The sequence below is a fragment of the Lacerta agilis genome, chromosome 2 (genome assembly GCF_009819535.1).
Source record: "Lacerta agilis isolate rLacAgi1 chromosome 2, rLacAgi1.pri, whole genome shotgun sequence".
NCBI lineage: Eukaryota > Metazoa > Chordata > Lepidosauria > Squamata > Lacertidae > Lacerta > Lacerta agilis.
The window spans coordinates 66,292,183-66,318,905 of record NC_046313.1 but is presented as its reverse complement, the minus strand read 5'-3'; the positions used below and the strand labels follow the sequence as shown (position 1 = coordinate 66,318,905).

The following is a 26,723-nucleotide window of genomic DNA, read 5'->3' as shown; positions in this document are numbered from 1 at the left end:
ATCCTCAATGTGGCCCTCAGCCAAAGACAGGTTAGCCAACACTGGACTATGGGAAGAACAAACTTGGGACATATTGCCTCTTGCCTTTCTGTTGAATCAACAGACATATAAAAATAGTCAATGGCAATGCTCACAAGTTATAAAATTCATACTATATGTAAAGCTTTGTTTTTTTTATTAGTACATGATTTATAGAATTTGAAAAGTGTCATGAAAAGAGAACTCTTGCTTGGAATCTTTATGAAAGCCCTATGAACAATTTTGTTCACAGAAAACAGAAAATAGTGGCAGGGAAAGATTGTCTCCTCACATATCCCTATTTTCAGTGTAAAAGAGCAAAAACATTCATAAATCAATGTTGATTACTCATTTTGAACTTGTCTTTGGCATTTTTCCAGTGTGGAAGTAGCTTCCTGAAAGAAAGAGCCCAAATTCTGAAATCACAACACAACACAATACAATAATTGGTGGAAGGAAGCAAGTTACGAACAGCCCTTCCAAGAACAGGGAAAGATTAGTGTTTACTGTACTTAAAAAATTAAAGAGACAAGAGGCCAATATATATTTGTCTACATTCCATATTATTTCTGATTCCAGTTTGTCATTGCAAATAAAACAGTAGCAGCTTTGATACTGGACTTTGCTACAAACACTTGTTCAAATATCTGTAATTCTCAAAGGTCTAACATCAAAGTTCATTCTTCCGGGCCAGAGAATTTCCAGGAATGGTCAATTTCACAGTCTCAGGTGGCTGCTGTAAACTTTTTCTCCTCTGGAATCATACTGCATTTGGTCCCACTGGTCCCAAAACTTGGGACTCAGGCTGCAACCTCTCTGCAGCTACGATACTCTTTTGAGGAAGGAGGAAATTCAACCACCATTGTCCTGAAGTGACAAATATTATAATGAAGAGAATTCAAGGCCTGCTTGGGGTGAAAAAACAGGAAGAGACACAGAATATAGTCATGATCTACCTAGTGAGAAATGGTGCAAAAGCTGTGCTGGAGGCCAATTGATTGATTGAAGTACATTCCGTGGCCTTCAAACAAACCTTTAATGCAATTGGTGTTACTCTCCCCAACCTTTCATGTGATATAATTTCAGTTAGTACATAAAGTGTAAAAACACTCAAATAACCATGCAAACTGTTCCCAAAATATATGTTAGATACCTCTTCTTACTAGATCACAACTTTATAAAGGGCTCAAGTAGGAATAACAACAATTTGTTCTGGTAGAGTAAAATTATACAAGGTCATCTAGCAGGAGCCTTTGCCAGTCACCAAGAGCCTGAAAAAACCAGATAAAATACTGCTAAGGGTTCACAAAGTAATACTGATGAATGCATGTACACAGAGGCTCTGGGATACTTACATTGATACGTGACAAGACACCCAGACTCCAATAGTCTGATACAGGTGCCTGAAGTGTAAGCACAGATTCCAGAGCATTTGCACAATGGCTGCAATATGGTATGGCTCAACCAGGTAACAAGATTGCCACTTAAAAGAGAACAGGGATAAGAGGGTGGTTTCCCACAGAGCAGGGCTGAGTTTTTTTCTGTAATACAACATCTTCATATCCAGCGATGAAAGAGAACTGTGTTCTCTCCATAAGAGATCAATGATTTTTCTGCAAGGCAGCAGGAAACGTCTTTTTTTTTGGGGGGGGGGTAGTCGTACATAGCTTCCTTCTTAAGAGGTACATAGCTTCCTTCTTAAGAGGTGCCCATGACTGTGAACATCCTCTATTCATGAGGTGGTGGTGGGGAGATGCATGTTTCTGAATAAATTCCAGTGAGGCAGAACATGGACTCCTAGGGAAGCAAGAGATCATGGGGCAATCTTTCCAGAGCTAGTAAAATAATTTGTGCTGGACAGAGCAGTACCATGAGGAGCTCACTACAAGATGAAAGATGCAGGTAACAATCCAAGTCTGAAAACAGCAGCTGCCAGTAAGGTGAGTACAAAGAATGGTGCAGCATCCAGGATGAATTGTTTCCTGAACATCTATCTGATCTCAACAGGCAGTCTTAGCACAGTCAGTATACATAAGTAATACCTTGGTAGACAGAATATGGTAGAGGAGCTTTTCATTTCCCATTAAAATGCAAAACATGATAAGGTTGAGGGTGAGCAGCTGGGCTCATCTCTCTCAATAAGACAAGGAAATGGCTTCACTCAGATTGCCTACCGATATGTTTCTATTAGTTCATGTAGCTGACTCATCCTTGGAATCTCACCAGATCCTGACAATAGCTGGCTATTATCCCATCTCCTTGGAAATCCCCTTTCCTTTTCTCTGTTTAGTCACATAAATCCTGTGGGAGGACCTCCTCTAGTCATTTGCTTAACAGCACCCTGTCCTGTCCTGCCTTGTTCATAAGTCAAGATACTCTTCATCCTTCTACCAGTGTATAGATAGCTGCTGTGTACGGATTATTCTTTCTCTGGAGCAATGCAAGCAGTCTCCCCCCCCCCTTTAATGCTACTAACACTGGCAGCTTGACAACAGCACAAAACAACATGTGGGGAGGAAGGTAGCCCTGCTGAGAAGGGAAAAGTTGTTTATTCAATTTGGAGTCTAACTCCTGACAGAGGCAGCTTCCTACAGTCCCCTACAAGCCCAAGCAGGAGTAAAACTGACTAGACCTGATCTTCTGCTCTAGCCCATTTCACTCCTAAGGAGACATTTATTTTTTATAAGAACAATATATATATTTTTCTCAGCACAAGCTATTTTGCTGCCTGAGGTGGAACAGCAGATACCCTCCAACCCAAACAAAGTGTGTATTACGCAAGGCTGACCAAGTTATTTTTTTCACCAGAGACACAAAATCCTACACACACCTCTACTTGGCAGTCAAAATACAATTAATAAATTATAAGTAAAAAGTAGCTGCAAAACAAAATCGAAAATTCTTTCTAGTAGCACCTTAGAGACCAACTGAGTTTGTTCCTGGTATGAGCTTTCGTGTGCATGCACACTTCTTCAGATACACTGAAACAGAAGCTGCAAATTCAGGACACCCAAAATCTGCTGATGAAGTATCCCCACTTAGCCTAATGGTAGAACAGGCTCTGAAAGTGTCATTTCCTTATAATGAACATTGTTTCTACAGAGGTAACATTAAAATGTGCATATTTAGTGTTTCTTCTGCTAAGAGGTTGCTTCAACTTCCCCTAGACCACTTGAAATGCTACTAAGTCTGCAAAACTCATTTGACCAGAGATCAGAAGAAGAGGGTATGTCATATAGGCAATGGTCACTCCAAAATGTTGCCTCCTGTTCTCTGAAAAGCTATTGCCTACCCTCAGCCAGTATACTCACTGAAGATTTGACACAGTGGCCAAAGAGGTACTGAACTATGATGGAAAGGATCTGACTGACTGGGCAGCAGGATTAAGACCTTTAAATAAGTTTGCTTTACCCAATCTTGTTGTCCACTTCTTGCTGACTGACTGCTGTTCCTCTAGGAGGCCGAAGGGAATACACTGGTATAGCGTCCTACCCTTGTCACATCTACTGCTGCCTGTTCAACAAACAAGGGAAATGGCTGGCATTCAACATAATGAGTCTCCCGTTTCTTGGCTCTGCTTCAGAGCTGCCATGCAAATTCAAACCAGTCACTGTGAATGTCTGCAAAAGAATGACAGCAGCACTGTCCCTTTTACACAGCAGAAATCAGAGAATGCAAGTAGTAAGGCTAGCTCAGATTAAAAGAATCCTGATGAAAGGAGGCAGAGGAAACACAGACTGCTGCTACTGCTGCTGCTGCTGCTGCTGCTGCTGCTGCTGCTGGAGAACTGGATCTACGTAACAACAATGGCAGAGGAGTGACTTGTCAGTAAGCAAGCTGCTCCCAATGGAAAGGCTCTGTGAAACTTCAAGGCTTGTATTTGCTTACATTTGAGAGAGAAGGGTTCAACCAATAGGAGTTGGCACTTCAACAGACGTTGGTTGAAGAGAAGGCCATCGGATAACACCAGCTGTTGTCCTGGTGCAAGGATAATATCCCAGAGGTTCTAAATGTGATGTCTAACATGACAACACAAGAAAAGGAAAACAAAAGGCAAACCCCACTCCACCCCAAGTTCCTGGAGTAGTAAGAAACATTTCATCGCCACACAATGTTGAAAGACGCTCTTGCCTGGAATGGGGAAGAGCCCAGATTTCATGATAAAAGACTTTCCAGATATATTCGTCCTCTGAAGAGCAGCATCATTAGAGCCTTCTGCTAGCTACATGGGTTCTCTTGCTATTCTTCTTCTAATCTTACAACCCCAAAACACAACAGCAGAGCCAGACTGTGGGAAGGATGCAGAAATAGGAGCACATTTTTACCACACTCTAAATCCAAGGTTCTCTGTACTACAATTAAGTTTTTATTTATTTCCTAAAATTTATACAATGCTTGATTGTAGAAAAAAACCCACAAAACTGACTAAGTGGCAATTCCATTTTGCACCTGACTAAAAACAAGTTTTGAATTCTTCCATCGTGGACCTCCTAACAAGAGATAAAGAGAGGTTAAAGAAAAGAAAAGAATTCAGATTACCATGTTATTTAAATGGTGATCTGTCCTATGATAGTCTCAATATCAGATTCTTTCATCACAGAGCCATTAATAGCACAACCCTATAATGTTTACATAGAGGTAAGTCTTATTATGTTTAGCGGTCCCAAGCAAGTGTACATAGGATCATGGCCTTATTGTGATAAAGTCTTTTAAGAATAATAGCAGCCAACAGAGAAGAAAATCTCCATTCAAGGAGCTCTATCATCCGCCCCGCCCCCCATGAATTGTTAAACAGGCTACCCAAGGGCCAGCTACACATGATGTTAATCACATGGTTTAACATCCTGCATATCTCCAGCTCTCAAGACTGCAAATAGCATACATTGGGCCCCTCAGTCAGGATCAGGTGCACGGGAGGAGGTTTAACCCTTTCCTTCCACACTGCAGTTCCAATACCTGCCCTCACCAGAAAAAAAAAAATAGCTATTTGGCATATGAGGGGAGTTCTCACTGCTGCCAATAAAAGCTTCCCTCCCATGCCAAGCAACAGCTGAGTCGGGGGTATTTTTGTTGGGACTGTAGCATAGGAGTTGAAAAAGGTGCAGGAAAGGGCAACTAAAATGATCAAAGGGCTGGAGAAACTGCCATATGAGAAAATATTACAGCATTTGGAGCTTTCGTTTCAAAAAAAAAAAAAAAAGGAGAAAAAGTGGGGAGACATTACAGAGGTGTATAAAATAATGCATGGTGTAGAAAAAGGGAGTGGGGAAAAAGCAGTCATGTGAAGTATCTTGAGTCACTCTGTTTCCTCCCATATATAACAGAACAGTAAATAAATGGATCAAGATCTTAGAAACTATCCTATGAAGAACAACCGAGAAGGTAACATGTGGAATATTATGTCCCATGACAGATGTGTGCAACATGGGCCACCATATCAAATGCAGCCCAGCAGCCATACAGGTATATGAGGGCCTGCCAGCTATCTAACCTCTGACTCAATTTTTGCAGCCTTAAGTATGCATCAAAAATAAGTTTGTTGGGCCTCTGGCAGGTTCCCATATATATCTTAGACTATTGTTTTTTTAATATTTTGTTGGAAACCGCCCAGAGTAGCTGGGGAAACCCAGCCAGATGGGCGGGGTATAAATAACAAATTATTATTATTATGATCATCAAGCTGAATATGAAGCCCAGCTGCAGGATAATGATGTTCTTAAACATAAAACTGATAGGAAATTTAAAATAATAAAGGGACACAAATATGAAAAGACCACATGGTGTTACACAAAAGCAAACCAACAAAAACCAGACGCCTAACAATTTAGATATTTTGTTGCCTGCTGAAAACGTTTCTTTTATGACAATTGTTTTCAGAGGATTAATCTGATTCAGGGTAGGTCAATTGTTCTGTATTTTAGATTGTTTGAATGCTTACACATTGCACACCATCATGATATTTTCTTATGAGCCAGTGGTTTAGAAATACTCTTATAAATATAATAAAAGTAAAACACCCAATTGGACTACAATTAAAACTGACCCAACAGGATGTGGTGAGAAGATGGGGACTGACAAGCAGACCAGGCTAATCTGAAAATGTAGAAACTGCCTCAGGACTTAAGCATCTCTGGGAATGGGCTCAAGTTACTCACCATCATCCCATCTTTATACAGTGGTACCTTGGGTTACATACGCTTCAGGTTACGTACGCTTCAGGTTACATACTCTGCTAACCCAGAAATAACGCTTCAGGTTAAGAACTTTGCTTCAGGATGAGAACAGAAATCAGGCAGCAGCGGCACAGCAGCAGCGGGAGGTCCCATTAGCTAAAGTGGTGCTTCAGGTTAAGAACAGTTTCAGGTTAAGAACAGACCTCCAGAATTAATTAAGTACATAACCAGAGGTACCACTGTACTTCACTGGAAGCATTGCTGAAAAACTGTGCACACTTCTAGGAGAAGTGCTAACCCTCATCCCAGTTTATCAACTTCCATGCAAAAGTACTGCCTCATACAAAGGATGCTGGGAAGAGTTTGATGCATGTGCTGTAAAAAACACAAGGTAGTATCTACAAGCAACAACCACAGTGTGCTGCTGAAACACAAGTTGATAAAAGTACAGGTAGTGCTGCTTTCTCTGTGAAACAGGAAGGCTTTCCCCTTCACATACTAAAGCAATACAAATGTCTCATTTACAGACAGCTCAGCATTCAAACACACTTTCCCCAGTCATACATATTCCAAGCATAAGGAAGTGCAGCCATTTCACATCTAAACCCATACTTGATTCAAACAAAACTACTGAAGATTAATTGCATGGTACTAGGAGAGAGGGATCAGCTGTGTAAAAAGTGCAGTATGTTTCTACATTCTCACACTCAGCAAACCAAAGTACCTTCCAAGTAGTAAAAACCTATTCTGAGATTTAGGGTCTGCATCCTTGACAAATTACAAAATGTAATTTGTAATTATAGCTTGCCAGTTTTTCTGGCATTAAACAGCTGCTGCCAAAAAGAATGGCAAAAATGTTGTGATTCCTTTTCTTTGTACTTGCAGAGGCTGAACTGTCAGGTGTCCAGGAGAGAAGTACAGCACGAGAGTGCAGGTATGTAACTGATTTGGAAGAGGATAAAGGGAGTCTTTTCAACCATGTAATCTTATTGATAAGCCTTCTCTGCTCTGAAACTATACAAATTAAAAAAAAATGTGCCTAAAGGTGCAATCCTAAAGTACACTGATTAAGAAGCAGTCTCACAGAACTCAATGGAGGTTAGCTTCTTAGAAAACTTATTTAGGAAGCAGTACATGTCAGCCTGTAGTGAAAAAATCAGGATTTAAACTGCATAGTGAAGCAGCTGCGTGGCCATGTTGCATACCCAACATCAGTCTGATTTGCCATTAACCTACAGTAGATGAGGGTTAGATCTCATATATTTGCTCCACTGTTTAAAAGACTAGTGGCTTTGGCACATGTTCAGAAGTTGGAGAATGTATTAAAGCGCTAGGTTAGAGAACAGCAGGGTTTATCTATATACTATGTGTCTCAGTATCCCTGCACTATAGTCCTAGATCAGGACAGTTATATCTGTATATGTTAAACTGTCTGGAACAGAAATGTTTGTCATTATTTATTTATCCATTTGATTGGAGCATGATACAAAACTAAATTCAGTTTTTCACAGAATGCTAGATGGTTAGAGCGTGGTGCTAAAAATGCCAAGGTTGTAGGTTTGATCTCTGTAGGGGACAGCTGCATATTCCTGCACTGCAAGGAGTATGGCTAGATGATCCTCAGGGTCCCTTCCAATGCTACAATTCTATGATTGCCTCAAAAACTGCATAATATTGTCCCTAAAAAGTAACCAGAGTTAACAGGGAATGATGGAAGTCAGTGGTGGCAGAAATGAGTAGTTCCTGAGAGCCAAGTAACGTTATCCCTTATCCACCCATAGAATCATTTAGGAATGTCCCATCACTTACTTACCTCATTACAAAATGCCAGAAAAGCTCCAAAAAAGGGTTGCTACTTTTTGCCTATTTATCAGGCTACACTGATCGAGCTCCAACCTTATATTCCCAGTGCAAATAAAGCATAATTAAGAACACAGCAGAAACTTAAGGTACCATCCATATTTCCTCCAGCTTCTTCCATACACATGCCTTTTCCAAACAATTCTTACAGAAAACAGACTGACCTGTAAAATATAAAGGCAACTCTGAAGCAGGGGGCCAAAGTGTTTGGTTCTTTGACAGTGGCTATTCAGGATTTCAACTCTTTGGAGAGACTGATTTGTGCCGAGGCATCCTCACACCCCCTGCGCCAACTGTGGTCCTCTTAGCTTCGTCCCCTTCCTCCCAGCCTTATTCTACTTGAAAAAAACCATGCAAATAGTTCTACCATCGCAACATCTACCATGAGCAGAGTTAAAACGCTTCCAACCAAGCAAAAGAGGCTGCTTAGAAATAGGCACCAGATAGTGGTAAAGAAGCCAGCCGCTTGCATTCTCACCTTCCACCCCTCTCCCAAACATCTGGAGACTCCCTGCAAAAAACACTACTTTACCCAATCTCACAGGCAAGCAGTTGCCCATGTAGCAAAGCACCAAGCAAACATACACTTCTGTCTCTTGCTTCTGCCCAAATGAGTTTAGATAACACTTTTCCTCAGTACCAGTCACTTTGCTCCAGGCACTTTCTAACAATTCCCCACAGCAGCTACAGCATGACAACCAGTGAAATGCTGAAATATTATTGGGGAGCTCCCCACCTCCAATTAGAATTTCAGTGGCACCCGTCTTGATTTTTTTTATCTTCTACCCTCTCTGTCAAAGATGGCTCTAACCCTAATTGAAGAGCTGTTCCAGCAAAGAGTTTCCCTATTAGGGTTACACACAGAGAGGGAATCCCAAAACAACAGGCTATGTACAGACAGATTAGCATTCTCTCCATCACATAGATGAAGTGTAAATAATTCCTGAGGATGGCCATCCTCCAATCTGTGTGCCAAATTTCAGTCACCCTCTTGCCTTGGAATGAGCTCTACAAAGCAGTAGCTGTTATGTACATGATCTCAGCTCCTTTTCCTTGGAGAGTGCTTATCAAAGTGTCTGAAGAGCCCTAGGACAGACAGGCTGGGATGTCCTTAGGCTGACTCGCCAGCAGCACTGGAACCTGTAACTTTCTTCTTGGGACGGGCTTTGACAGTCTTTTGTGGGGGCTGGAAAGCAAGAGAAGAGAGAAATAACATGAAACTAGTTGCAGGACAAGGAGTTTAAAAAAAGAAAGAGCTTTGCTGAAATTTTTGCTGAGACCTCAGATCATTCACTGAGCTCCTGCTTCCAGAACAAAAGGAACTGATTGCTATCCAATTTTAAGCTCTCTTACTTCTGTAATTCTATTAATGAAATCAATTCAATTAATAACCTCAGAATGAGAAAGCCTTCTGATACAGTAGCACTAACAGAAAATGACAAATAAAATAATATAAACCTATAAAGCAGTCAGCAGAGGGCACTCAAATAAAATAGGTTATTCTCCTACACAGCCATTTCCTGGCTCTTTATCAGCTCCTTCAAAACTATTTCCAGAAACAGAACCTGAACAATCAAACTGAATAACCAGTATCATTTCAGCTACTCTTCAAGGCATATCCAGATGTGTAGGAAAACTTTGGTTCAGATACAACCAAAAACTTCATGAAGGAAGCCAGCCACAGCCAATTCCTGTCACCCAATGATATATCACCAACTATAATCTAGCTGGGGACCAGGACAGCTAAAGCACTCTACACTAACTGACCTGATGTGCTGCATGTGGCCAGCAAGACCACAAACAAATTTCAGTTAATGTCAAATATGTGAAACTTTTTAGCTCTTTAACAAGGGGTGCTTCCAGATAAAGGTTTATTGTGAAACTGGTGCTGTCCATGAATACAAGTATTTTTGCACAGTCCACAGGAGACTGTCATCATCAAAATGCCAGCCTATGCTTTTTGACATTTAATCCAAATTCCCTTAATATGAAATATATATGGAAGCTCATTAGGGCATTTTTGGTTGGGACTTTCCCCCCAAAAAATAATAATTTAATTTAGATTTTAAGATTTAAATAACAAAAACAAAATGAAAATTGATATCCCCATATAGTTGTGCATATACCCAGAGCAGAAAAGATTACTGAAGGACAAGGGAGCAATTATTGAAGGGAGAGGTCAGAAAACCATAGCATTGAAACATTTCTTCAAGGTGTGGTGTGGACCTGATACAGTGGAATTCCTATGAAAAATCTAAGATGAAAAACTGGATGTGTGGACATGGGCGCAAACTGTGCACACAGAAAATCTTATTTAAGCCACTTGTTTGCAACATAAAGGTAAAGGTAAAGGGACCCCTGACCATTAAGTCCAGTCGCGGACGACTCTGGGGTTGCGGCACTCATCTTGCTTTATTGGCCAAGGGAGCTGGTGTACAGCTTCCGGGTCATGTGGCCAGCATGACTAAGCCACTTCTAAGGAACCAGAGCAGTGCATGGAAATGCCGTTTATCTTCCTGCCGGAGCGATACCTATTTATCTACTTGCACTTTTACGTGCTTTCAAACTGCTAGGTTGGCAGGAGCAGGGACCGAGCAACAGCAGCTCACCCCATCGCGGGGATTCAAACTGCGGACCTTCTGATCAGCAAGCCGTAGGCCAGGGGTCAGCAACATTTTTCAGCAATGAGCCAGTCCACCATCCCTCAGACCATGTGGTGGGCCGGACTACATTTGTGTCGCCCATGGGCCAGATTGAGAATGCCCATGGGCAACATCCGGCCCACGGGCCTTAGGTTGCCTACCCCTGCCCTAGGCTCTGTGGTTTAACCCACAGCGCCACCCACACCCCTTGTTTCCAACATAAAACCATACTAAATAATGCATTTTGGCACTGGAAAAATCAAGAAGTGGAGCCCAAACAAAAACAGCTGATGGGATGTCTGCAGGCTGTGTTCCTAATGTCAGCAGCAGATCATGCAAAAACTCATAAAACTGGATGCATCCTGAGTGCCAAATAAGATGTGGCAGTGGCACATTCATGTTTATTCATTCATGTGCCTATGCATTCACAAATGAAGCAGGGGAGTCCAATTTTAACATCAAAAGGGGGTACATAAGAGAAGGAAGTTGGATCTCCCCCTCCCCCCGCCTTTCCTTCCCATGTTCCAACACCCCAAGCCCTTTCTCAAAGCTCAGCCAACTTCCAGTACTGCAAGAGGGGAGTGCGGACAATAGAGCATGGGAAGGTAAGCAAATGAATGAAGAAGTATTCAGCTGGTCATGCACATTCTCATTTAAAAGTGAGACACTATCCACTCTCTGCTTGGCATAGCAATGGTACAAATGAACAAACAAGTTGTTACTGCCATCACATCTACTTTCAGCCCTTAGTAATGCATTAAATTCTTACTAAAGATGCATTTAAATTATTCACAGAATAGGAATGTGAAACATCAGGAGGAATTCAATATCACACTCTTCTGATTGTTCTGTTACTGCAAACATTTCAGCCCACCAGACAGAATGATCCCTCTTTCCCGTGAGCAGTTCTGTGTGTTCCTCTGATCCCCTCCGAGCCAATTTTGGGGGATGCAGGGGAGAAAGCCCTTTTGTACAAGCTTAAGTTCTTGTGCAGGCTTCTGTTGATTGGAACCATTAGTTGAATCCTGTCCAACACTTCAAAATGTAGTAAAAGATATCTGGCAGGCAGGCAAAGCACACTTGCAAGGGAGGGGCAGCTATTAAAAGGGATTATGTGCCAGGCTGAAGCACACAAGTTGTATATGAGGCAGGATCCAGCTGCAAGCTTTCCAAACAATTACATCCAGCTCACCTCAGTCTTTGTCACTTTTTTAGGAGCTTTAAGGCTCTGGGTCCGTTTGGGAACTTTGTCTCCTGTATCATCATCTGATGGGTCTGTTCTGGCATCAGACTGGGCCCCATTATGTCTTTGAGACAGAGTCATCTCTTCTGATGAGGAATAACAGGATGCACCTGAGGAGAAAACAAAAAACAGAGCTGCCCTTATTTTTTAATATGGAGGAGGAGCAGAAAATGAAAATGCCATCTCTGATGCCAAGGTTCTTGAAGGAAAGGAGAAAAGAAATAATACTAATACTAAGGTGACTAATAATTTATTACACAGACACACACACACACACTTGTGTCCCACCCATCTGACTGGGTTGAACCAGCCACTGTGGGCAGCTTCCAACAGAATATAACAGAACACAGTGAAACATCAGACATTAAAAACTTCCCGAAACAGGGGAGCCTTCAGATGTCTACAGGCTCTTTGAATCACTTTATTGGGATTCACCTCCCTCCCCACACACTTTTTAACAAAAGTAACAGGAGTTTGGTCCCTCCCCCAATCCAGACCAAGATTAGTGTGAAGAGTAGGAGGGGAGATTAACCCCCCCTTTTGGTGGTGTGCAGTGTAAAGTGAAGAAGGGGTGCCCAGGTGCAGAGGAGATCAAAACCTTCCTCTGCACACATCCTCTCCCCTCCCCCAGTCTTTTAGCTAGGATCACTGGTTGAATGAAAATTACACAGAGGTATAGAAGATAAAGATAAAAGAAGTAGTTTTGTGTATGTGAACACAGAAACCCCGTTTTATGCTTCCACGCCTCGCTTTATATATTACTGGAAAATACCCACATTTTAAAAAACGGGTCTGCTGCTGTCATGAGTAGTGTGGCCCAAACTATAATATCCTGCTGCTGGGGAAATGTGAATTCTTTCTTTAAGCAGCATGTTCATTGCAATTGTGAGGACTTCATGAAATATAGGTGTGCATGCACTCCAAGTTCAAAACATAAGCATAGCTAACTACCACTGAAGTTAGATGCTTCAATATTTGCCCCAAGCCCACAACTCTTAGACATCTGCCCTCATTAAATAATATGAAAGGATTGCTGTTAACCTGAATCATCAACAGTTTCGAGATGACCAGTAGCAGAAGTACGCATGCGTGGCTCAGGGCTCCGTAAATGCACAGTGTCATCATCCCGGATCAAAGTCAAGTCCTGCATGCTGAAACTCCGTAGTTTTTCAGACAAAACTCCTTGGCCCTTTAAGACACAATTTCTAGTTGTAACTATTCACATGAGTTGAACCATTCAGAACACATCACAGAGGACATACTGGCGTATAAGACTACTTTTTAATCCAGGAAAATCTTCTCAAAAGTCGGGGGTCGTCTTATACGCCAGGTGGAGGAATCTGCGGTCGAGTATATCTCAAACTCTATATTTTAACTGGAAAAGTTGGGGGTCGTCTTACATGCCCAGTTGTCTTATATGCCGGAAAAAACGGTACTAGAATGGCTTCCAATGGAAAAGAACACACGACGGCAGTTAGATGAGAGGGACACAGCTTGGGTCAGGTAATAATAATAATAATAATAATAATAATATTTTTTAAAAAAATTATTTATATCCTGCCCTCCCTGGCCAAAACCAGGCTCAGAGTGGCTAACATCAAATGTATAACACATTAACATAAGATCAGGCAATCAATTAAAATACATCTTAAAATCAGATCAGGATCAGAATAAAATCCAATCAGATGGCAACCCGCAGATGAGTTTGTCTCATGTCTAACTTGAAAGAACAACTTAAAAGACGGCATGGAGGCAGGGAAGTGGGATAGAGTTATGACACCAAAAGTCCAACAGAAGGGAACAGGGTTGATATGGCACATAGGTATATAAGGAGTTACCTTTGCAGCTGCAGTAACTGCTGCATTGGCTGCCAAATTTAATCCTCGCTTGCCAACTCGCATCATAGTTTCATAACTCTTGTCACGGGCCTGGCTGATATACTCATCGATTTCCTAGGATTTAATTGGTGGGGAAAGCCACATTAAAAAATTATTTGCATAACTATAGCCCTCAAGAATGATACATACTCGCACAAAAGCTTTTAAGAGGAAGTTTTTTTGGGAAGGGCTGAAGCTCAGTAGTAGAGCATCTGCTTTGAATACCAAATTGCTTAGGGTTTAATTCTCAGGACCTCCAGGAAGGGCTGGGAATGTTGCCTGTCAGAAACCCTAGCGAGGGCTACCAGTCAGTGTACACAATACTTGGCTAGATGGCAAGGTCCAAGTCCATAGGGTTTGAACAACAAACCCTATGGGGTTTGTTGAGAACAGAAGTTCTCAAAGTAATCATAATGTTTTACTTTTGTCAAATCTTCTCTAATGACTGAATAAATCTTTCCAGTGGTTATAAACTATTCATCGATAGCTTGCATGGTGGATTGAGAAAAAGAATCACCTATGGATCATCAATGCCTATACACACAACAGAACAAATGCAGCTGCACTAATTAACAATACACTAGATTACAGAGTACAAAAATAGTTCAGCAGGACAAGGTAACAGAAAAACCAACACCTCTCATTTTGAGAATCATGGACTTAGAAGTACCCATCACATCTTAACACAGGCAACCCAGGTAGGAGGGAAAGAAAAACATGCTTAAACAATTATTCACATGGAAGAAGATATATTTAAGTAAGACTAAGATCAAGCAGTAACTTGTCTTTATGGAACAGAAGAGAGGAATTTCACAAACTAGTTCTGGCAGCAATGAAGCATAATTCTAAAGGCCATTTTTAAGGTATCATGACATAACAGTAAATGTTGACTTCAATGTCAACATCAATGTCAACATGTTGACTTCCAGTAAATGTTAAATAGGACGTTTCTGGATTTTTTTCCTGGAAAGTTTTTGGAAAAAATTTCCTATGCAATTTAGTGTAATTAGAAATAGAAAACTTTGTTTGCATTGGAAAATTTTCTGTATGTCCTAGAAAATTATCTAATTTAGCATGTTTCTTTTACATGCATTTAGTAAACAAAGCTAAAAACTTGGAAACTTCTAAGTCTGTCTAATGCTATGTTGACATTCATTCACTAATATTAGTGACCTTATGAAATGGAAAATTTTCCTCCACCGCCATTCCAAAAAACACACAGGAAAAAATCCTACACCACTGGTTCAATGACTTGCATACATCAGAGGCTGGGCTAAACTCATCTGGATTATGAGTCTGGTGAAGATTTTGTGACTGATTGATTTGCATTTTGGTCTGTTGAAATGGAGAGAATTTTTTGTCTATCCAACCTGGAGAGAATGTAGCCCTGACAGACTCTAAATGCATAGGCTAGTTATTGTTTAAGGTGACTGCTATCAAATCACTCTATCTACAGAAACAATTGAATTGTATGGACTTTGGAACTCACTGTTCACCTGTAAGCATAAACATAGCTAGCAGGTCAATAAGCAAAAATAGCTGCACTTGTCATGCCTAGTCTGATCATGAAATAGCCAAATTTTATGAAAGATTAACCAATAAACTATAAAAGAAATTTCAGGACTATTATTCTAAGTTTTAACAATAGTGGGGGGGATCTCTTCCAACACTGGGTGGAATCAAGACCCTCACCAGTTTGTTAGAAGTATTGAGAGTGTGACCTCTCCTATTCATCAGAATACAGATACTGTATTGGCCCGAATATAAGCTGCACCTGCAAATAAGCCGCAGCTTTAAAATTGAAGAAGTGGGGGGAGACAATACCCAGGCCGCTTCCTTGGGGGGGGGGGGTAGCTGCACTGCTTTGCCGGCAGTGTAAAGTCGTGAAAATAAGCCACACTTTAACTTTTCACTGTCAGAATTGGGGGGGGGGGGGAATGCGGCTTATACAGTATACCATTAACATTTGGCCAATACAGTATACCATTAACATTTGGCTCATACTCCTTTTTTTTTTTTTGAGCACAAGAGCATCCAGTGAGAGCTTGAATGATTAGCCACTCAAAAGAAGAGACACAGGTTCTTCACAGCAAAAATAAATAAATAAATAAATAAATAAATAAATAAATAAATAAATATCTGTGTCCTGCTATTGTGAAATCTGATCTCCAGGAGAAAAATGGGAAGCATGTACCCTTGGTTCTTAAATGGGAAATGAATATCATAGCTATCATTGTTTGTGTTTCATTGTGCCAAATTCAGTGTTGTGCCAATTCCAGTCTTCCTCAACATTAGCTACATCAAGGAGAAACAAATAACACATATACCAAAACTTTGCCAAAGAAAGAAAGCTACTTCCTGGGGTCAATTTTCTTAAATCTCTTCTACTAGAAGACCTCCCACACTTCAGACACACATGACAAAAATATCCACTCGTGGTATTCCATACTGAGCAATTGAATCCTTTCTTGATTTTGCATTCTGTATCACAGTTATGGTGACCTAGCAAGCCAAGTGCAAAAGTCATTGTTGACTCCAGCAAGTGGATGATCAAGGGAAAAGAGAAACAAAGGTTGCAGCCTTTGGAACTTTTTAGTTTTGAGAAAAGGCAAGAAAGAGGTGACACGATAGAAATTTAAAGTTTTGCACACCATGGAGAAAGTGGCTAGAGAAAAGTTTCCCCCCTCTTTCATAACACTAGAACTCATATCCAGTGAAGCTGAATGTTGGAAGATACAGGACAGATAAAAGAAAGTACTAATTTACACAGTGCCTAGTGAAACCATGGAACTCTCTTCCACTGCAGGCAGTGATGGCCACCAAGTTGAGTGGTTTTTAAATTTATGGAGGATAAAGTTAACAATGTCTACTAGCCATGATGGCTATGCTCTGCCTCCACAGTTAGAGGCAGTAATGCTTCTAAAATCAAGTTGCTGGAAACTCCAAGAGGCAAGAGTGCTCTTTCCTTCAGCCGCTGTTTGCGAGTTTCCCACAGACATCTTGTTGGTCACTATGAGAACAGGATGCTAGACTAGATGGCACATTGGCCTGATCCAGCAGGCTCTTCTAATGTCCTTATGGGTGCAAAGTAGTGTTATTCAGTGGAAAATTCACCATATCCACATTTTCCAATGTCTGCTACTGACTGTCCTAGTCAGTCCCATGCTTGGAACTGATTTAACATTTAGTTAAAAATATAAAACTTTGAAATTCTGCTATGCTCATGCTCTGGATCTCTTTAGAAATATAGAAGTCTGAATTTCAAGAAGGAATGTGAAGCAGCATGAAAAAGCAGCACCAGTCTGAGAAGTCAGTCAGTGCTAGAGGAAGCTTAAGTAAATGTATGCATAAAGACATTGTGATTAAATACAATGCTTTGTGCCCCCTCCCCAAAAACGCAGAGGTATACAGTGCTTGTCAAGAAATGCAGACTGGGAGAATGTTTGTGTTAGTATACCTTTGCCTTACATGGATCCATGGGATCCCTATCAAATACACTGAGAATTAGCTTAATCCTTTCACAATTACCAGACCTGTTTATTTTGTGAATAACAGTCATCATTTAAACATACATGTGCTATCATAACTGACACAAGGCACATATACCAATATTGTTACAAAAAGTATGGTAAGTAGCAGTCCTCAGATAGAGACAGACAGCCTTTGACCTGTTAATTTCTAGGGAGTGCCTAGCTCTCTTTTGCAACACTGAGGCATTAGCAGAGAAAGGATTAAATATAGTTCATGTGATTTAAAGCTGCTTATGGAACTTGTTTCCTTGTGCAGTACATTCGTTTTTAGCATTATTACCATGTATCCACAATTTTTCTGCCTAAAATCCTAACCCCTTCTTGCACCAACATCATGAAGCCAAAATAAAATCCAGAAATCCAGGAAAACATTACATACTAGATAGCACAGCAGAATGGATCCTACATAGCAAGTGCTCTGAGTCTCCCAGAGTGTTGCCCAACACTAACATACAGTGGTTTAAAGGAAGGAAATTCAATATTCCAGTGAATGCTACTCCCAGAAGGCTTAAAATTGCTCCAAAAAATTATCTCCTAAGGTAAAAATGCACAAGGCACTTACAAATGGATGGAGACTGTCACCCCTTATCTGCAGGCTCAAACTAAATGAATGACTGTGTTTATACTTTGCCCTGTGCTAGAACTGCATGAGATGAAGGGGAGTAATTACGTATCTACCACTATTCACAGTGTAGACTACAAAGAGTAAAGGTCCCAAAAATTAATAAAGGATCAATTAATACAGCAGCAAATGCTGAAAACATTGGCCAGAATCCAAATTGCCTCATGCATGAATGGACTGCAGCTCTGCACACAGAAAATGTTTGTCGTTTCTCTTCTGGTTATAGCCCCCTACTCTGCAACAAATGTTGTTCCAAAGAGTCCCTCAAGCTCTCCATGCATGGCCCTTTGGCTCACAGTTAGGAGCCATGAACTCTACTCTAAAGCTACAATATTCAGGTTAGAGCTAACAAATTCTCATCAGGCTACAAAACTAGGAATTCACTATTGCTCTGTAAAAGCTGCAGTTGCCACACATCTGTTATGAACAGGCATAAGCATGATTAATATCAAGCACAGGCAGAGCTAATATCAATATCTTTTCTGCAATCTATCACTAAATTTCCAGGATTTATATGTAGGGCAATCTGAAGGAAGTACCTTCTCCTTATTGGAGAGCGTTGGGTGAACAAACTTCCTGTAGAGCACGCTGGAGCCCTTGGTGTAAGGAGAGAGCAGCCAGATCACAAATGCGATTTTCAGCTCGAAATAAAAGGGAAACCTGAGAGAAATGGAAAAGCTAGAATCAAGCTCAGGTTAGAGATGAACAAAGACTGACAGTCCAGAGAGCAGCAAAGATGAGATAAGCAGAAGGAAGAAGAGAGAAGCTACAGATGGAACAGAATCAACATGACAAGGCCAGCTACTGAACAGGCCACACATACCCTTTACGGGATGTATCTTCTTGAAGTCTCTTTTTAAGTTTTCTCCATAGCCTTGAAAAGTCCATATCCAAAGTTATCCTCAACCCTGCAAACAGTTATGTCCCAGCAGTTGCACTACTCAAGTATTTGTGAAGAGGGTCATTGGGAAGAGAGTAACATTGGGATGTTCCATCAGGACTGGCCTTCTGCCTGGGAATGACTGATGTTCCCAACCCAGCAATTACCCCCTTCATTTTAGACTTCTGGACAAAGTGGCAGCTAGGAGTTTTGAACACAGATACTGCTGGATTAGGACATCACATCTGTCCTCAGTACTAGTCAGGACAAGTAAGTCAGCACAATACAGCTCAATCTTTGCCTAACAGGGATTTACATTGTTGAGAACAAATCTTTGGAAATTTGTTAACAAAGCACAAGACATGCAACAGTGTCAGAAAGGTAAAGGTAAAGGTAACCCTGACCATTAGGTCCAGTCGCGGACGACTCTGGGGTTGCAGCGGTCATCTCGCTCTATAGGCCAAGAGAGCCGCCGTTTGTCCACAGACAGCTTCCAGGTCATGTGGCCAGCATGACTAAGTGCTTCTGGCGAACCAGAGCAGCGCACAGAAATGCTGTTTACCTTCCCACTGGAGCGGTACCTATTTATCTACTTGCACTTTGATGTGCTTTTGAACTGCTAGGTGGGCAGGAGCTGGGACCGAACAACAGTAGCTCACCCCGTTGCGGGGATTCGAACCACCGACCTTCTGATCGGCAAGCCCTAGGCTCAGTGGTTTAGACCACAGCGCCACCCACGTCCTAACAGTGTCAGAATCTAACATTTAATCAGAACTAGAATCACAATACTGTATTCAAAGATACCATACTGTATTATTCTACAACTATCCCTGTAGTTTCCATTAGGTTTCAGCTTCTTTCTCTCGCACCCCACAAATCAAATTCGTAAAACTAGAATACCATTCTTCATTAATTTTTTGCTCTCTAGAAGACCCTATATCTTTTTTTCTAGGTTGGGAGGACAAACAACTACACATTTTTGCCAACAACACAACTATCAGTCATTGTGTATATGGTTTACTATAGAACATTCAAATAATAAACCTGAACAACACCATGTTCGTTTTTCTCAAGAACAGGACAACTACAGGGAAGCTGAATACCTTACCAAATTTCCTCACAGCAGCCAATTCTAGATGGATAACTGAGAAAGGAATGGAAGTATCCAATAGCCCCCCTGCTTACTTCCTAAGTGTAGCAGGATACTTACCAAGAGAGAATGATGTCTGTGAGTGTCTCTGCTGTGGTGAAGAAAGCAAACACAATCCAATACATCATCCATTTGACCTGCAAGACAGCCAACACCATTACATATCATTTGAATGCTGCAACCTACTTAAAACAAATTCCTGACGGATGCCAAATCTTGTCATTTTGAAGCAGTTCATTGAGTATAATTATTACTCATGTCCAAATGTCAGCAATTCTCAATTTCAAACAGTTGGCCTCTCTGTTCAACACTGTCTAGTAGCAGAGACATCAAGGCAAGTTCCAAAAACAGAAATTCTGCTTTAAGGTTCGCCCGCCAATAATTTTCAGACACCTATAGCTTTTCACCACACTTAAGTCTTATCATTACTTGGCCACGTGTACAGTCTTTTTGTCAATTCAAATGACCTGGAACTTTTGCACTGATCTTTTGTGAACAATTTCTGCAGATCTGAGATATCCATAGCTCAATGGTCCTGTTCACGGTGTAATGCACATTTCTCCTCTAACATCTGCACTGACACCATCAAGGAACCTGGGCAGCTGTAACAGATTCTGAACAACCATCCCTCTTTACCAGATTGCACTAACATCACAAAGGAAATAAAACCTTGCACAACCTATTCACAACTGGAGCTTGAGAATAGAGATCTTGTTTGCACGTCATGGTGATGGCTTATCATGCAGAATTGTATAACTCCTACTTCATCTTGACTCATGCAAGCAGGAAACAAGCAACAACTAGCTTTCTGATATGTCTGAACCATACATTGTGCTTTAACTCCAACAAGCCACAGTTTGTAAATAAGGTTTGTTCATGGCTTACTGATCATGGTTTGATAGAATAGAACAAACCATGATTAAATACTCATCTAAATATAATGGTTTGTTTCCTCCAAACATGTGCCAGGAGGAGCAAAACAGTCCTGCTTGGCATGTTCATGGTAAATTATTAACTATAGTTTACCACAATGTGTGACCGGGGTCAGTCTTTCATGTCTGATTTTCCTATCCCTTGTTTGCCTGCTTTGGTTGAGCTGTGCACAAGTCTGATCTTCACTAGGAAGTCTTAACCATTTCCAGGATGAGAGACAACACAGGAAAATGAGAGATACATTTTATGAGTAAATAATGTTGCTACCCACAAATCTACAGTTCTCAGCAAAAAAAGTTGGGGATGACCAGAACAACCTAATTACTGTATAAGATGAACTACCAATATCAAAACAGATTACCAGAATAATAGTATAAACAATGCAGTGTATCCCCACACCAAAAAAGAGTTGACCTTTATCACAGCATGTCAATTTTGCTACAGTAAAGTTTAATACTAGTATAAATATTTTGGCAGCCAAGGTTATGCCCTCATCTTTGTCTGAACAATTTAACAAGCCTGTTCCACGCTAGAAAGAGAAGCTAGCTCCCCCTGCTGTTCCTTAACTACAAGGCATTATGTAAAAAAATATTGCCACTGAAATTGGTATTGGCTTTCAACGTATGGCTAGAATCTCCTGAAAAGCAGCTTGTTCCTAAACAGTAACTTTGAACTTGCAATTCCTTCCAAATACCTGGGTGACTCACACTGCTATACTACAATGAAATCTGAAAGTGTCCATTTTTAGCCACTTCACTCTGTATTATGGTTATGAACAACATTTCTTTTTAGATTTCATACCGTCTACCCTTTATTGATTAGGGTTGCCCATGCCATATTCCCCAAAGTGAAAATCCAGATGGAGTTGTTAAACCTTTTTTAGGAATATTTTAAAAAATAAAAACAGACCTACTTTACCATACGTCCATGTTTTTCCAGAGATTTTGCTGCTTCAGCAAAAATATGCCTGGATGCCATTTTTCTGAGTGATTTCCAGACGTGTCTGGGAAAGCCCAGACATTTGGCATCCCTATTACTAATCTTTTGAAAAATATTTTTTGATGCTCTTGTTTTATTCTTACTAAAGCTTGAGGATATCCAAACAGCTTTTCCCCATTGACATGGACATGTATTTTCAGCTAATACCAACTAACGCAAGACACACTAAATCCAAGTATAGCTGCTATTTTAAAGTACTTTCCTTCGAATTGTGTTCCTCAGCATTCCTCATATTATCAGGGGTTCCTCAACAAAATGATCAGTAACGGCAAACGAAGTAAAAAACAGCTTGCTTGCTGTTAAAAAATTTGCCCTTCAATGCACAGCTACTTGGAAGTGATGGGGTATTTTAGGGTACACACAGCTCATGCAGGACAATGGCCAAGACTCTTTGCTCTCCGTGTAGCCCCTCAGTAACTGACCATGCAACCTTGAACAGGGGTGAGCAAGGGAGACTGGGATTTAGTAGCGGTTTGGGAAGGGCTGCCAACTTATAATAATAGTTACAACAAAAATTATTTATTGGGGACCTAGGCTGTTCGAATCCCTGAACTTGTATTTGCAGGTCATCACTGTGCATGAATCATGGAATGCAGCAGAGAGCCAAATTTTCTCCCTAGTGGGTCTGGGAAACTTAAGGCAATGAAACAACATGGGCAACAACTGGAATGACAATAGCAGGAGACTCATGACAAATGTGATCACACAGGCTAGAGCTCACTTTCATCACCCTGGTGGTGATGCAGGAAATAAGTCAGACTTTTCTACCACCATTGAATCTACTCAGTTGTCCAATGAAACTCTTCTAGTGATCAGTGTTTGGCCTTAAAGGTGGGAAAGGACCACTCAAGTAATTCACTGTGATCCGTTCACTGAACACTCCACAGAAAAAAAACTACTCACATCCATTCCAAATTGGGTATCATAGTTAGGGCAGAGCCAGATGTACCTTTCACACCTCCAGTTATTTTGGATACATCTGCAATCCATGGATGTGGGAAGAATTCTTGGAGTGAGGCCTACCACATGTATATTCAACTTTTGCCCTCCCTGACTAATAAAAGCCCCACGGGGATTTTGGGTCCCAGAGCCTGGGCTGGCCTTGCTGCCGTGTCCCAGGCCCTCTTGCTGAATGACCACTTGGCTGGTGCTCACTTGGCACACTCCCTGGAGGCAGGCAGGCAAGGGGCTGTAAGAAGTAGAGAAAGGTTACAAAGCCTATATGTTATGCTCACTATGGGATTCTGTAATATCTGCTACATTAAAACAATCAATAGTGAGATCTCTGCTGAAGAATCTCACCATGGATCTTTGAAACAGAAGACTTATGTTAAACCTCCCTTTTTTTGCCAAAGCGGTGGAGCAAACATACCTAAGTTGCTGGATCCGACAGTCTCCATTCTAGTCTAGTACCCCATTTTTAACAATGTTCTGCCAGGTGCTACTGGAAAGCCAACAAGCAGCGCATGAAGGCAATAGTCCTTCTATGTCATTTGATTCCAAGCAACTGATATTCAGACACATGAATGTTCCATTTAGTTATCATGGCTAACAGCCAAGGGCACCGACTTACCCCCACATTGCAGAGGTGCATCACGTGAGGCATCTTGTTACACGGCATGTGATGTGTCCCACCTGCAGTGATGCCGTCACTTGTGTGTCGGGTGCGGAATGGGGAATGTGGTTGGCCTCCTACTCCCTGCATGACATCGGTCAGGGAGGAGGAGGCCGCCAGGCTCCCCACTCAGCCTCCTCGTCCCCGCATGACATCAGCAGGTTTTCACAACATGGGGGGAGGAGGCGGCAGAGCAGGCCACTGGATTTGGGGGGAGCCCAGCCCCCTCCTTGAAAAATTGGGGGGGTGAAGACCCCTCAGCCCCCACCACGGCACGCCTGCTAATAGCCACTGATTGATTCTCCTTCAGGAATTTCTCTAATGCTTTAAAAAAGCCATCTAACTCAAATATTCAGCAAAACTGGGACCCAAACCAAAGAGGGTTTCCCCCCCTTAAACTGCTTCAGAAACATTCCTAGCATGTATTTTCAAATGCAATCAATATGTTAATTTCCCCACAACTAAACTTTTGTGATAAAGTCATATAAGTTAAAAAAGACATTTTCTTCATTTCAGAATTGAATCACAGAGCAACAAAATAAGTGGTAAGTAAGTAAATGAAGCAGCATTGCCCCTTGGACTAGATTCACTCCCTCTTGAATTCCTTTCAACTATATATATCTTGCCTATTTAACAACTATACATAGGTATAGCATTTTGCTTGAGCTGCACTGTATCCTGAATTCATTATGCTAGTATTTTCACAAGTAATGGGTAAGGATGGTCTTTGGTCCCACATTTTAATAGGATGGGCCTACGTTTTAAAAACAAATAATCCATTCTGGATTTAAAATGCCTCTTTTCTGCTTTCAATTTTACAACAACTTTCAGAATAAGCACATTCCATACTAAGATGATTTTTTAGTATTACTCGTGAAAATGCCACAGTATTCTAGATAGCAATGTTAGGGAAACTGCAGCAAATAGAAAGTGGCAACAAAAAGAAACACTTGCATTTTCACAAATGACACTAAAATGACACTTTTCACACTTTGTGCAAATATGCAAGTAACAGAAACATAGTTTGAATGTGCAAAAATCTGCAACCATCTGGTTTAAATTGACTAAAAACCATGCAGAAAGTGGATTTTGCCATTTATGAAGCACATGCTACAGACTAGGCAAGTGGGCTGCACTAGCTATAACCTTTATTGCAGAAAAAAGAAAAGAGGTAATGCAAGTTAGTTGGAGCTGTGGTGGAGTGACATCATGGATTTGTAGGTGCTAAAAAAAGTATTTTAAGTCAATTGTGAAGACACCTCGGGAATTTTCACATTTGAAGTTTCTGTCACCTGGTGCTTAAATGGGTCTATAATGTAATTTTAAAACCTAAACTGAGCAGAATGGGTATTTCAGCTCTATTCCACCATTATTTACTCAAATAAGGCAGAAAATGCTCAGATGAACTATTCAGTGTTGTGTAACATGGGTGACATGGATTGTAGCATCGTTTTGCAGTACAATTCCAATTTCCTGCTTGAACAAGCTATATCTTCACACCATCGGGAGACAAGCTACAGTAAGGGTTGATGTTAAACCAAGCGTATGGTTAATTGCCTCACACTTACATATTCCTTCACATTTTTCGTCTTCACAGCTTTGTAAGAGGAGTATGCTGGGTACAAGGTGCCGAAAACCAGCCTGGAACAAAGAGGTTGTTGTTGTTATTATTTTAAAAGAAAAGAGAAAGGAAGAAGAAAAACCAAAACCTCATGAGCTTATTCATTCAGCTTAGAGTCGGTTCCAGGCCGGAGAAGCCCCGGTCCCTGCTAGTCCGCTCATCCACCCTCTTCCCCTCCTTCCGCTGCCAGCGCAGAGCAGGCCTAGAGCAGCGGCTGCAAGGCTGGCAAAGCGTCAGAGGCGCTGGGAGCCCTACCTGCAGCCCTCAGGTGGTGGCGCCCAGGGGCCGTTAAACGGGCAGCAGCTTAATAAGCCAGGGGCGGGGGGGGAGGGGAGGAAGGAGCCCAGCGGTGTCCAGGCGACGCCCCTGGGCTCACTCTTGTCACCTGTCAGGGTCAGGGCTAAGCTGGGCGGGGTGGCAGCAGGGGCCCGGGGGGGGGCGTCTGCCTCAGGAGCCCCCGAGAGGCGGAGGAGCCGAGGAGCCGAGGAGAGGGCTGGGCGCAGCGGGCACCACCCGGCGGGGTGGGATTCGGGAAAGCCGCCTGTCCAGACTACCCCCGTCCCCATCTTCTTCCCGTTGCCTAGCAACGGGCGAGGAGGGCCTCCCCGTCGTCGTCGTCCCCATCCTCCCTCCGCCGCCGCCGCCGCGCGCTTACACCACCAGCCGGGAGATGATCCAGGACACCATGGCGAGGCCGAGGCTCCTCCAGGGGCCGGCGGGGACTGGCGAGCTGGCTTTCGGCAGCGGCACCAGCGAGGAAAGAAGAGAGCGCTGTTAAAGGGCAGGTTCCTGCAGCAAGCGCGGCCCCGCCCCGGCTCCTTTTAAAGGGGAGGAGCCAGCGGCGCCTGTCGGAGGGAAAAAGAGCAGCGGGCGCATGGCGGTGGGCTCGTCGTCAGTGCGGAGGATGCTGCTGCTGCTGCTGCTGCTGGGCCTTCGCGCAGGCGGGCGCGTCATCCGTGGCAGAGCAGCAGGTCCGGCGCTTCCGCCAGGCCTCGCGTCAAGCGACACGCTCCCCGCCCTAGAGGGCAGAGCGAGCCCCGCAATAGCGCTCGTCTCTGGACCAGCGCTTTAGAGGGCTCGCAGCGCAGTCCTGGCCACGCCTCCTCAGAAGTAAGTCCTGTTGAGTTCAGTGCGACTTACTCTCGGGGAAACGGGGTTCAGATGTGCAAGCCGGCCTGCTCAGTTTGCGACGCCGCAACTCAACCCTGAAATAGGCCCAGCCAGCCAGTTGCGTCTTTCAGATATTCGTGCGCAAGGAGAGCCTCCGAGTTTATTATATTGGTCGAAACCGTTAAAGGGCAAGGGCGGGAAATAACCGAAGGGCCCCCTCGCCATATAAGTTGACAATGGATATTGGTGTGGGCGGGGGGGATCTCTTGCAGGTACTGTTAGATTTGACAGCTTTGCCGCGTTATCAGTTCGGAATCCCCAAAATCTTTGTGGTTTTGTTCAGGACCGCACTGAGGATGCGGAGGAAACGCCAGTTTGGGCCTCTGCCAACAGCTCTCATCGGTTTCTCAGGCAGCAGCTACTCCAGGATTATCAGGTGGCCCTCTCCCC

At 42.3% G+C, this 26,723-nt stretch overlaps 1 protein-coding gene across 4 annotated transcripts; it reads right to left on the bottom strand.

Moving 5' to 3' along the window:
- Nucleotides 1-158: 158 nt before the first annotated feature.
- Nucleotides 159-26,000, bottom strand: REEP2 (receptor accessory protein 2). 4 transcript variants are annotated; one of them, XR_004425989.1, is made up of 9 exons: nucleotides 25,819-26,000; nucleotides 25,111-25,183; nucleotides 20,056-20,132; nucleotides 18,505-18,625; nucleotides 13,775-13,888; nucleotides 12,978-13,125; nucleotides 11,886-12,046; nucleotides 9,085-9,237; nucleotides 159-923 (listed from the first exon to the last, which is right to left on the bottom strand). XR_004425989.1 is itself a non-coding variant. In XM_033140525.1 (8 exons), exons 1-8 carry the CDS (start codon nucleotides 25,848-25,850, stop codon nucleotides 9,163-9,165), a joined length of 801 nt encoding a protein of 266 aa, XP_032996416.1. In that variant the 5' UTR covers nucleotides 25,851-26,000; the 3' UTR covers nucleotides 7,824-9,162. The 4 variants fall into 4 exon arrangements, 2 of the variants coding, with proteins under 2 accessions (XP_032996416.1, XP_032996417.1); XR_004425988.1 differs by lacking the exon at nucleotides 159-923 and adding an exon at nucleotides 7,827-8,215; XM_033140525.1 differs by lacking the exon at nucleotides 159-923 and having other exon boundaries at nucleotides 7,824-9,237.
- Nucleotides 26,001-26,723: the final 723 nt, after the last annotated feature.

Excerpts from the sequence above, each read along its gene's own strand:
- REEP2 (XM_033140525.1), bottom strand. The coding sequence starts at position 25,850 with ATGGTGTCCTGGATCATCTCCCGGCTGGTGGT. Across the intron at positions 20,133-25,110 it reads CGAAAAATGTGAAGGAATAT|GTCAAATGGATGATGTATTG; the intron begins GTAAGTGTGAGG and ends GCTGTCTTGCAG. Across the intron at positions 13,889-18,504 it reads CGCTCTCCAATAAGGAGAAG|GAAATCGATGAGTATATCAG; the intron begins GTACTTCCTTCA and ends ATTAAATCCTAG.